Source organism: Podarcis erhardii (genome assembly GCF_964252035.2).
Source record: "Podarcis erhardii genome assembly, chromosome: 16".
NCBI classification, from domain to species: Eukaryota; Metazoa; Chordata; class Lepidosauria; order Squamata; family Lacertidae; genus Podarcis; species Podarcis erhardii.
Genome location: NC_138514.1, coordinates 37,520,306 through 37,531,727, shown reverse-complemented (window position 1 = coordinate 37,531,727; position 11,422 = coordinate 37,520,306). Strand labels below are relative to the sequence as shown.

The following is an 11,422-nucleotide window of genomic DNA, read 5'->3' as shown; positions in this document are numbered from 1 at the left end:
TCACAAGATAAATCCGGACTAAATAATCTAGGGCAGGCATGTCCAAAGTCCGTTTCGGGGGCATAATCCGGTCCATCGCTCGGTGTAATCCGGCCCCTGCGGCAGTTTATTTCCTGGGGTAAAATCCTAAAAAAAGGTCAACAACCCATTAAGGCTCCCATTTTACAGATGAAGGGCACTGAGGCTGAGATCATTAGACCTAAGTAGTAAGGGACAACAAAATGTTGCCTGAGTGACCACCTCAATTTATTGGCAGCCGCATCAGAGTCCAGAAGGGTCTCTGGCTGAAAGAGACAAGCCATTGCCCCATGTGCCAGGCTCCAGGCAGCAGCTTCTGAAATGTTTGCGTCTCTTCTCCTGCTAGCACAGAGTGAAGCCTACACCCACCCCAGGCAGCAGTCACTGTGTGAGCCAGAGAGAGCGTGAGATTCAGCCACATGATCTGGGGGTCCTGAAATGGGACCTGAGTCAGGAGAGCCAGGCCGCCCCCGTCAAGCAATTGCTGCAGGCTTTGGGACAGGAGAGAAGAAGAAGTTGGGAAGAAGTCCTTGGGGCCGGTTGCTGGCGAGACCCATGAGCAGGAAAGCAGGGCCTTGTCGTTGGCTTGGAGTGGCCCCTTCCGTGGCAAGGCCAGGCTGCTGCAGGGGGAGCGACGGCTCTCATTTCTTCAGCTGCACAGAAAGCTTCAGGTGCACATCGCAGAGGAAAGCGTTCATCAGGTCAGAGCCGGCCTCCTGGGCGATCTTGCTGATCAGGTGGCCGCGGGAGCCAATGAGCATCTTCTGCTCCAGGGGAAGGCGAAGGCCAAGAAGAAAGGAGTGTCAGTGGGAATCGAGACAGCTTATCATTTGTGGCATCACAGCCTAGGCATCCTTTTTTGCTCACCCTACCCCATTCCCCAGCTGAGAAGCTTATCTGCAACTACAGAAAGTTCATTGGGAAGAAGGCTTATATTAGAACATAACAACAGCCTGCTGGAACAAGCCAATGGCCCATCTTGTCCAGCATCCTTTGGTCATAGGGGCCAACGAAGTGTCTCCATGAGAACTCCCCGAGCAAGATTTGAACCAAGAGCCCTCTCCTCCCCAGGGTGTTTCCAGAAATCAGCATTCAGAGAGCATTGGACGTTGCTGCCTCCAACCGCCATCCTGGCTAGTAGCCATCAATAGCCCTCTCCTCCTCCATGGATTTGTCTAACCCTCTTTCAAACCACCCAGGTTGGTGGCCATCACTGCCTCCTGTGGGAGAGAGTTCCACAGTCTAAGTATGGGTTGCATAAAGAAGGTCTTCCCCTTTTATGTGTCCTGAATTTTCCAACACTCATTGTTTGTTAAACTGCTCTGAGAATTGTAGTTCTGTGAGGTGGGAGGGACTAGGGGAGCAGCCTAAAGATTCTCAGCAGGCTTATCAAAATACAGTTCCTTGAAACAGCCTCGGCCCCGTAGACCCGAAGGAGCGTCTCCACCCCCATCGTTCAGCCCAGACACTGAGGTCCAGCTCCGAGGGCCTTCTGGCAGTTCCCTTCCTGCGAGAAGTGAGGTTACAGGGAACCAGACAGAGGGCCTTCTCGATAGTGGCACCCTCCCTGTGTAACACCCTACCATAGGAAGTCAAGGAAATAAACAACTATCTCACTTTTATAAGGCATCTGAAGGCAGCCCTGTTTAGGGAAGTTTTTAATGTTTGATGTTTTATCGCTTAAATAATAATAATAATAATAATAATATTCTGTTGGGAGCAGCCCAGAGTGGCTGGGGAAACCCAGCCAGAGGGGTGGGGTATAAATAAATAATAATAATAATAATAATAATAATAATAATTATTATTATTATTAAGTTCCCATGATTCTTTGGGGGAAGCCACAACTATCTGAAGTGGCATGAAGCTGCTTTAAATGCCTATGGTGGAGACGGTCCCTCTCTTCATGGCCACTACCATTACTGCTTTGGGCTGGAGGTTTAGGGGAAAAAATAGCCACCCTCAATGCCAAACTGACAGCTTGGCAGAAATGTTTCTCTTGGCTGGTGGCGGGAGGAGAGAGACACCTTCTGACCAGGTACTCACCACGTGCGTCTCCTTCTGGACTATCAAATTCTGCACGATGACCAGCTCCCCGCCAGGCCCCTCTTCCCAGACCTCCGTCCTCTGCAAGGAAAAGAGAAGGAGCCCTCAGGTCTACAGTGGAGGGGAGCGCACATGCTAGGATGTGTAAGGAAGGGAAGAAGGGGATAGGATCCCAACCCATCACCTCCTGGCCCTCCCCACCTCACCTGGGTCACCATGTAGGGCACTTCCTCAGGCAGATACTCGAGAAGCTTCTCTCGGATGATGTTATCACAGACCTCCTGCGGGGTCTGGGTGGTCAGGACCTCGCTGTGGAACTCCCAGGGGCCTGGCCTGGCCTGCTTCAAAAGGTACCTCTGTTGGAAACAAGAGCCAGGGTCAGGCCAGGAGGGTTGGACTAGATGTCCTCTGCAGGTCCCTCCCAACTCTACAGTCCCATGATTCTTGCATCACTGCCTCTGGGGGGCAGAGGGTGTTTGGCATTTTGATTTTATTTTATTTTCTATACCCCATTTACATCACACCTTCTTTTGTGCAAAGAGCTCAAGGTGGTGGATGTGGTGCTCCCCTTCATGATCCTACCCCCACAACAACCCTGTGAGGTAGGCATGGTGGAGAAAGAGAGAGAGACTGGCCCCAGGTCAGCCAGAGAGCTTTGTGACTGAGTAGGGGATTCGAACCCTGGCCTCCCAGCTTCAGACCAATGGCACACCAACCCAGCCTCCTGTTCTATAACAGACCTGGAACAACTTGGGTCCAGAGTGCCTCAGGCCCTGCCTGAACCCTTCTATCGCTGCTCAGTCAAGTGCGATCACCTGCAGGAGCGCCACTGGCCGTTCCTTTTATGGGAAGGCTCATCTGACAACAAGAAACTGAGGCTTCGTTGTGATCGGCCCAGTCTTGTGGAACTCTCTGCCACTAGAGATTCAGCAGGCGCCCTTTCTGTGCTGACTTTTAAACGCCTGCTGAAAACATTTCTATTCTGCCAGGTCTAAGAAGGCAAATACGAAGACATCCTTCCGCAATGGTGGATTGATGTCTGTTTTTAACCTTCTAATTCTGTAAACCGCTTTGATATATTTTTTACGACACAGCAGCATACAAATATTATTTACGCATAAAACAAACAAAAGCATTATTTCGATAAAATGCAAGGCGGGGCCAGCCTTCCCTCTGTCCTGTCCCCCCCATCCCCCCAAAGGAAATTGTTGCCAGGCAGAAGTCTTCCCTCCCGCCAAGTCCTACCTGGACATGCTATTGGGGACTGAAACCTAGGACCCACCACATGGCAAAGCAGGTACTCCAAGCATGACCCCAAGCAACAGCCCTGCGATTTACCTTCAGAGTCTCCACTTCCTCTCTCTCCGTAGCAGCCAGCATAAAGATCTCCTGGAAGCCGGGCCAGCCCTTCCTGGCTTTCTCCCTCACATGTTTCCTCTTCTCCTTTGCAAGAAATGAGTCTTCTGCAGCCTCACTGGCTTCACCATCCAAAACGGAGCCAGGCTGAGGCCCTTGATCTGCCTCCAGATGCCTGGTCTCTGGGGACAGGTGTTCAGAGGTCGCTGACACCTGGGTGACCTCCGTAAGGGAGTCTGGCTTGACTCTGGACTTGACTTTCAGCTTCTTTCCATTGACGACCCCCTCGGTCAGCTCCGTCACCAGGTACAGCAGGAGAAATTTCTTCTTCAGAAGGTCCACCTGAAACAGAAGAAATGGAAGGGAATCAGGAGTTGCAGGAATGTATTTACTTATTTATTTCCTAAATTTATGCACCACTTGATTGCGGGGAGGAAAACCCTCAAAGCAGTTTGCGAAAAGATAAAGCTAAAGCAACAATAGACTAAAGGCAGATTAAAACACCTTTTGACTTCCTAAACATCTGGCCAGGCTTGTCTAAACGACGTTTTTAGCAGGTGCTGAAAAATGTGTAGCGAAAGTGCCTGCCTGATGTCAATAGGCGGGGAGTTCCAAAGTGTAGGTGTTGCCACACTATATTACAATTGTGGAATGAGTATTATGTGCCAGCTGGAATGGCCAGTTCTCTCAGCTGAGGTGGTTGAGGGGCTTGGTCCCTAGCCCCTTGGCTCAACTGAACTTTATCCCTTCGCCAGAATTTGTGGCTTGCATTGTTGCCTGAAAAACATTGAAAGAAATCTCAATATTAGTGGCATCTAGGGAAGATGGCATCAGCAGCTCCAGGGGTAAAGCAGAACTGGAGATGAGTGGCATCGAGGCCGCAGGATGCCATAGGCATGGTAAAAAATAGCAGTGAAAATAAAGATGCAAGTCTAAGTAGCAATCATATATATGAATGAGAGAGGAAGACGAGATTAAGATTAGAGCTGCATAGATTAGAGAGGAGATCTATCAGCTAAAGCATTTGATAAGAGATGAGGGCAATTTTAGCCAAGGGTGCAAATTTTAACAAACTGCAAGCACCCTTGATTGTTTTCTGCAGCCGTTTTTGGTTCTGCTGTGGTTTCTGCACCACGGAACAAAAAAAAAGAACCTTTTGGCAATAAATGGAAATTGTTGCTATATTACATTCTCTAGCCCTGCAGCCCATCCCTTTTGGGATAAGGAAATTGGGCACACTCACCTTGTTCAAGACAAGGATGCTGGGAAGATCAGGGAACCGAGCCAGACACTGGAGCACCTCTGGGTGGAGGCGGTTCCGGGTATAATGGTCTGAAACATCCACGAGAACTAGCACTTCAAAGAAGGAAGTGGGGGTCACAAGGTCAGCCTGGGTCAACCTTTCACTCCCAAGCAGCAGACAGCCACCAGCCCATCTTAAAGCAAAACGATCCTTAACGGTAACATCAGCTGGTCCAAGGAGGAAAAAAGCCTCTAGCGCTGGCAGCCCAGAGTGTGGTTAGAGTGTTGGACTACGACCTGGAAGAACAGGGTTCGAATCCCCACTTGACCACAAAGCCTACTGAGTGACCTTGGGTCAGTCGCTCACTCTCAGCATAATTTACCCCACAAGGTTGTTGTGGAGATTAAATGAGGAGGGGGAGGACCTACAGGACCGCCTCTCCTGGCATGCCCCACGGAGGACCTTACGGTCCATAAATAGCAACACCCTAGACGTCCTGGGCCCAAAGGAAGTTAGATTAGCTTCAACCAGAGCCAGGACCTTTTCAACACTGGCTCCAGGCTGGTGGAACGCTCTGTCTCATGAGACCAGGGCCCTGAGGCATCTGATTTCTTTCCGCAGGGCCTGTAAGACAGAGTTGTTCTGCCTGGCCTTTGGCTTAGAATCAGTTTGATTCCCTCTCCCTCTTTCTTTTTTGCTTTCTCCTCCTGTGAAGAGGCTGCATCTTAATGTTTTAATGTTGTATCCATGGAGAAAAAAAGGGATATAAAGCAATGTCCACCCCCCACCCCCATTTATATCCCCACAGCCTTCTGAGGTAGGACAGGCTGAAATATAGTGACTGGCCTGGAGTCGCCAAGTGAGTCATGGCCAAGTGGAGATTTGGACCCTGGTCTCCCAGGTCCTAGTCCAACACTCTAAGCCCTGCACCACACTGGGACACTGGTTCATCCTTCCCACCATCACCACATAAATCACTGCAGCAGCAAAGGATGGCGACCACTAAGTGGTCCAGGGGTGGCATGATGGGAGAGAGAGGTCAAGGTAAGAAAAGGAAACCTATTCTCTACCTAGGTCTGCATTCTTCAAGCTCTTACAGGGGTCGTAAAGCAGAGTTTTTTCCAACTGATGCCTGAAAGAAAAGTTGAAAGAAACACACAGCGTGAATTCAGTACTTCCCAGCCCCAAAAGAACTGCTTCTCTCCCAGGCTCCAGTTACTTCTATACCTTTTGGCTTTGAGGTGTGTGGTGAGGCCTGGAGTGTCCAAGACAACCTAGGCAAAGAAACAGAGAATCAAATCACTTAAAAGGTTTAAGAAAACACTTGGCTGAAGAAATGAATTTGCTCATTGAGAACTTCACTGAAGAAAAAAAAGAGAGAGGAATTCCTGCTATAAGGGAGTAGAACAGAATACTCCTCAATTAATGAATGGTAGCTCTGCCGTCAACCGTGTTAGCTGAACATGGAGTCTCCATGTTTTGGAGTATCACACCACCAAATGCCAGTTGCTGTGGGCAAACAGCACCAAACCTTGGCATGTGAGTTTCACAAGGTGTGCCTGGGGTGTTGGAGAGTGCTTGGGCCAATTCTTAATACCAACCAGCTGAGTATCGTCCTTTGTGATGACGCCCTGGGCATTGCGCCTGGTCGTGTGCACCTTCTTGGAGACAGGCAGGACCTGTCAAGGAGAGAAGCCAAGGGGTTGTATAATGCAAGGGAGTGCTGGAGGGCAGCCCCAATCCTCCCACACCCATGGAGGCTGTGTGCTCCAGCTCATTACCTTCCGTCCCAAGAGCTGGTTCGACAGGGTCGATTTCCCAGCATTTGGAGCCCCAATGATGGCGATTCTCAAGATCTTGGGATTCTCAGGCTGATCCGGCTGGTGCCCCAGCAAAATGTCTTGCTCAGCTGCAGAAAGAACGCCCAGACATCACTTGCTATTTCCAGTGGTTTCACATGAACAATCTCTATGGGACCTCAGTGCTTTGCGAGTCCCAATAGATTAAACTAAAGGCTTCCACATCCAGAACTAGGCTAATTTTGTGATTGCAAGTTGTTTTAAACTGTTTTTAATATTGTGTTTTAATGTTGTAGCCCTCCCTGGGACCTGAGGGTGAAGGGTTGGCAACTAATAATAATATGATGATTAAAGGTAAAGGTAAAGGAACCCCTGACTATTAGGTCCAGTCGTGACCGACTCTGGGGTTGCGGCGCTCATCTCACTTTATTGGCCGAGGGAGCCGGCGTACAGCTTCCAGGTCACGTGGCCAGCATGACTAAGCCGCTTCTGGAGAACCAGAGCAGTGCATTGAAATGCCATTTACCTTCCCGCCGGAGTGGTGTCTATTTATCTACTTGCACATTGATGTGCTTTCAAACTTCTAGGTTGGCAGGAACTGGGACTGAGCAACGGGAGCTCACCCCGTTGCGGGGATTCGAACCGCCAATCTTCTGATCGGCAAGCACTAGGCTCAGTGGTTTAACCCACAGCGCCACCCGCGTCCCTACGATAATTCCAATCAGCTTCTACCAAAGGAATTCCAATCAGCTTCTACCAAAGGAAATCAATTTCGGCCTGCTACCCAAACATAACTGACAGAAGTCAAGGTTCACCTTTAAAGGCGCTCAAAGGCGGTGGGTGCTGACCAACCAAAGATGGGGCATCTTCTTTAGTAATCCCAAGGATGTAATCCAGGGCAGAGTCGTTTCCATACAAGCGAGCTGGGACAATCCTGCCCTGATGGAATGGGTCCTTCAAGAAATGGAGGCTGATACCTAAAGCAAATAACAAGAGAGAAAACCCGCATTTTAGAAATACTCCTCTTGCAGATCAAGGATGTGGTGGGGAAACCTCAGGACCAAGAACCCAGAATGTCAGGCATTTGTGGGGGTTGAACTTGCTCTGATATGAGCTGATCTATGGGTGTGACGGCACAGAATGCTGGCAAACATTACAGCTACTCATAAGAAGATAAGATGAGCTTGCTGGATTGGGGCCAACTAGTCCAGCATTTTGTTCTCACAGTGGCCGACCAGATGCCCCAATGGGAAACCTTCAAGCAGGATTTGAGTACAAGAGCCCCCTCCTGGAGTTTCCAGCAACTGGTCTTCAGGCATATTCCTGCCTCCAGCTGTGGTGGGCAAAGCATAGCTATCATGGCTAATTGTAATGCATTTGTCTACTTTTTAAAAGCCATCTAGGTTGTCAGCCATCACTGCCATCTATGGAAGTGAGTTTTCCAGTTTGACTATGCACTACATGAAGAAGGATTTCCTTTTCACTCTCCTGAATCTTCAAGCATTCAGCTTCAATGGATGCCCACATGTTTTAGTGTTAATGAGAGAGGCAGGAAAATTCTCAGGAACCAAAGAGTGTTTGCAGTCAATCTGCCGAGAAAGAAGGGGAAGGAGGAGTACACTTTCCTCTGGTGAAAGCAGGTTCTAGAAATGGAAACACTTTTGCAGGTAGGCTAAAGAATAGAGTGGTACCTCGGTTTATAATCCATTCCGGAAGTCTGTTCTTAAACTGAAATCATTATTAAACCGAGGCGCGCTTTCCCTGACGAGGCCTCCCACTGCCAGTGCCCTTCCACCGTTCGGATTCTGTTTGCAAACTGGTAAAGTTCACAAACCAGGACACTACTTCCAGTTTTGCGGAGTTCGTAAACCGAATAGTTTGTAAACAGGACTTTTCTTAAACCAAGGTACCACTGTACAAAGAAATTCCAGGAAGTAGGGCTATTAAAGGCCAGGAAGCACAGAGGCACTATTGGCAGGAAGAAGGGAGCTAAGGCAAATGATTTTCATGCAGAACAACAGGAGAAAACGGGCAGCTTCCTTATACTGAGTAGGGTCAATAAACTCAGTATTGTTTACTTTGGCTGGCAGCAACTCTCCAATGTTATAGCTGCTAGCTGGAGATGCTACTTGGCATTGAACCTGGAGCCTTCTGCATGCAAAGCAGGTGTCGTGCCAGCACTTAAGATATAATTAACGAATGAATGAATTGCCCACTCTTCAGCCTAAGCTCCCAGGTCGGCGTACAGCATTAAAAACAATATTAAAGACCAGTGGCCTTTCCCTAAAACTAAAAAGGCGTTAGCTTTGGGCCTTCTACTCGGCTGATCTATCTACAGATTAATCCAGCTTCCCGCCAGTGAGACAACCTCACAACATGCGGCGGCGAGTTCCAAAGATTAACCAAGCCCAACGCCACCTGAGCAGGCGCAGCGCGACGACGGCCTCCCTCCTCCCGCCGAGGCCCCAAGTCCGGCCAGGCCCAAAGCCCGCCAGCCACGCCGGGCCAGGCACGCCGCCGCCACCGCCGCCGCCATGGCAACCACCGGCGCCGCCGTCGAAGCTCAAGAAACGCCTCGGCGGACGGGCGGCGCCATCTTGGGAGAGAGGGGGAAGAAAGCAGCCGTGCAAACTGATTGGCTGGAGGGGGCGGAAGAGGGGAGCCATAGAGAGCAAGGGTGGCGGTGGCGAGAGCGGCTTCGATGACAGAAGTCGGAGGAAGAGCCTGGAGCAACTGCTATTATTATTATTATTATTATTATTATTATTATTATTATTATTATTATTATTATTATTATTATTATTATTATTAAACAACTTAGTACACCCTGAGGGGTGAGCTTAACTCTCTGCCCCCCTCGTTCCAGTTCGCCCGGCGGAAACAGGAAGAGTCACCACCGGAAATAGGAAGTGATGTCACTTCCGAAAGCGTCTCCATTGCATACCCGTTTTTCCGCAGTCACAGGGCGGCCGTTTTCAGTCACGTGATCACACTTGAATCCGTGCAATCCATTTCCCACGATGAACAGCGCAGGGAGTCACTTCATGCCAGGGAATAAACGGAAGGCGGAAGAGACGGGAAAGCGCTCATAGAGTTGCGAGACAAAACCAAGCCTCTGAGGACGTGGACGAGGAATTAAGTTTCCTGGACCTGGGAGACGCGTCTGTCTTGATATAGGGAACCATTTGCAGGGGAAATGAGGAAAAACATCAATAAGCATCGTTGTTGTTGAGTCGTTTAGTCGTGTAGTTGTTAGTTTACAGATCAGTAGGCCAGCGCAGAGGGGGGTCCTGTCTGGAAGTGTCAGAGCCAAGCAGGGAAGCTCCTAAGCTGTAGGGGAGAGCGAGAGAGGAGGACTGCGGACCGTCTCTCCTCTGCCGCAGCAGAACTGCAGATTTATTCCTCTTGCACTTCCTTGCTAGAGCGATCGTCAAGAAACGGCTTTGTCGACAGAGCAGGAGGCTGAGCTCACTGAGCTTTGCAGAAATATTAAAACAAACCGTTTTGTTAAACAAATAGGGGGCTACCAGGGGCCTGCCAGCCACAACGCCCCTCTTCTCCCTCCACTGTTGGAGGCAGCAAATGCTTTGTTGTTGTTTAGTCGTGTCCGACTCTTGGTGACCCCTGGACCAGAGCACGCCAGGCACTCCTGTCTTCCATTGCCTCCCGCAGTTTGGTCAAACTCATGCCGGTAGCTTCGAGAACACTGTTCCACCATCTCGTCCTCTGTCGTCCCCTTCTCCTTGTGCCCTCCATCTTTCCCAACATCAGGGTCTTTTCCAGGGAGTCTTCTCTTCTCATGAGGTGGCCAAAGTCTTGGAGCCTCAGCTTCAGGATCCGTCCTTCCAGTGAGCTCTCAGGGCTGATTTCCTTAAGAATGGATAGGTTTGATCTTCTTGCAGTCCATGGGACTCTCAAGAGTCTCCTCCAGCACCAGAATTCAAAAGCATCAATTCTTAGGCGATCACCCTTCTTTATGGTCCAGCTCTCACTTCCATACATCACTACTGGGAAAACCATAGTTTTAACTATACAAACCTTTGTTGGCAAGGTGATGTCTCTGCTTTTTAAGATGCTGTCTAGGTTTGTCATTGCTTTCCTCCCAAGAAGCAGGCTGGCCACATGACCTGGAAGCTGTCTGCGGACAAACGCTGGCTCCCTCGGCCTATAGAGCAAGATGAGCGCCACAACCCCAGAGTCGTCCGCGACTGGACCTAATGGTCAGGGGTACCTTTACCTAACTTATATTGTAATTTTAATGGGATTGTATATCCCAAGTTGCTCAGGGTAGAGTTTGTGCCTCTTCTAGCCAACTCACCCTTTACAACGACCCTGCAAGGTGAATGGCCCCAGGCTGGCCTAGAGAGCTTCATGAGAGTGAAGAGGTCAAGCCCAGCCTCCCTTTTCAAGGTCTCTACTTTCCATTATTCCTTTTCCTGCTAACCAGGTGATGCCGTAAGTATTAAGTAGTGGGTTGACAAAGCAGACGACAGAGATTTATCCAAGTGGTTTTTTATAGTAAGCTGGAACTGAACTGAACAGCTCAGTCGGCCTGTCAACGTTGTAACAACACCACCCCAGGGTTTCCCGTCTAAATTAACTGAAATGGACCTGAGTGAAAACTATATACACAATACCCCTGGTGGCCAGGGTGAGCACTTCAATACATAACAGTAAGTTTCAGTGTTCTGAGCATTAACATTCTAGGACACATGCTCCATTCACAGGGAGGGGGCCCTTTTGGGCCTCACCCCACCTTTCACAAACCACCCTAAAGCCCACCCAGTGTTCCCAGGGGGTTGTGGACTTAGATGGGGAGTGGACAGTAAGAGCTGTTTGACAGCGGAACGGTGTTGGGGACTCTCCTTCCTGGGAGGTTTTTAAGCAGAGGTTGGATGGCCATCTGTCAGGGATGCTTTAGTTGAGATTCCTGCATGGCAGCAGGGGGTTGGACTGGATG

General features: G+C 49.6%; 1 protein-coding gene across 2 annotated transcripts; it reads right to left on the bottom strand.

Moving 5' to 3' along the window:
* Positions 1-456: 456 nt before the first annotated feature.
* Positions 457-9,057, bottom strand: ERAL1 (Era like 12S mitochondrial rRNA chaperone 1). 2 transcript variants are annotated; one of them, XM_081844216.1, is made up of 11 exons: positions 8,881-9,057; positions 7,278-7,439; positions 6,445-6,572; positions 6,265-6,342; positions 5,891-5,937; positions 5,734-5,795; positions 4,664-4,776; positions 3,403-3,762; positions 2,271-2,420; positions 2,065-2,145; positions 457-785 (listed from the first exon to the last, which is right to left on the bottom strand). In XM_081844216.1, the coding sequence occupies exons 1-11, from the start codon at positions 8,996-8,998 to the stop codon at positions 660-662; spliced, it is 1,425 nt and encodes a 474-aa protein (XP_081700342.1). In that variant the 5' UTR covers positions 8,999-9,057; the 3' UTR covers positions 457-659. The 2 variants fall into 2 exon arrangements, with proteins under 2 accessions (XP_081700342.1, XP_081700343.1); XM_081844217.1 differs by having other exon boundaries at positions 457-782.
* Positions 9,058-11,422: the final 2,365 nt, after the last annotated feature.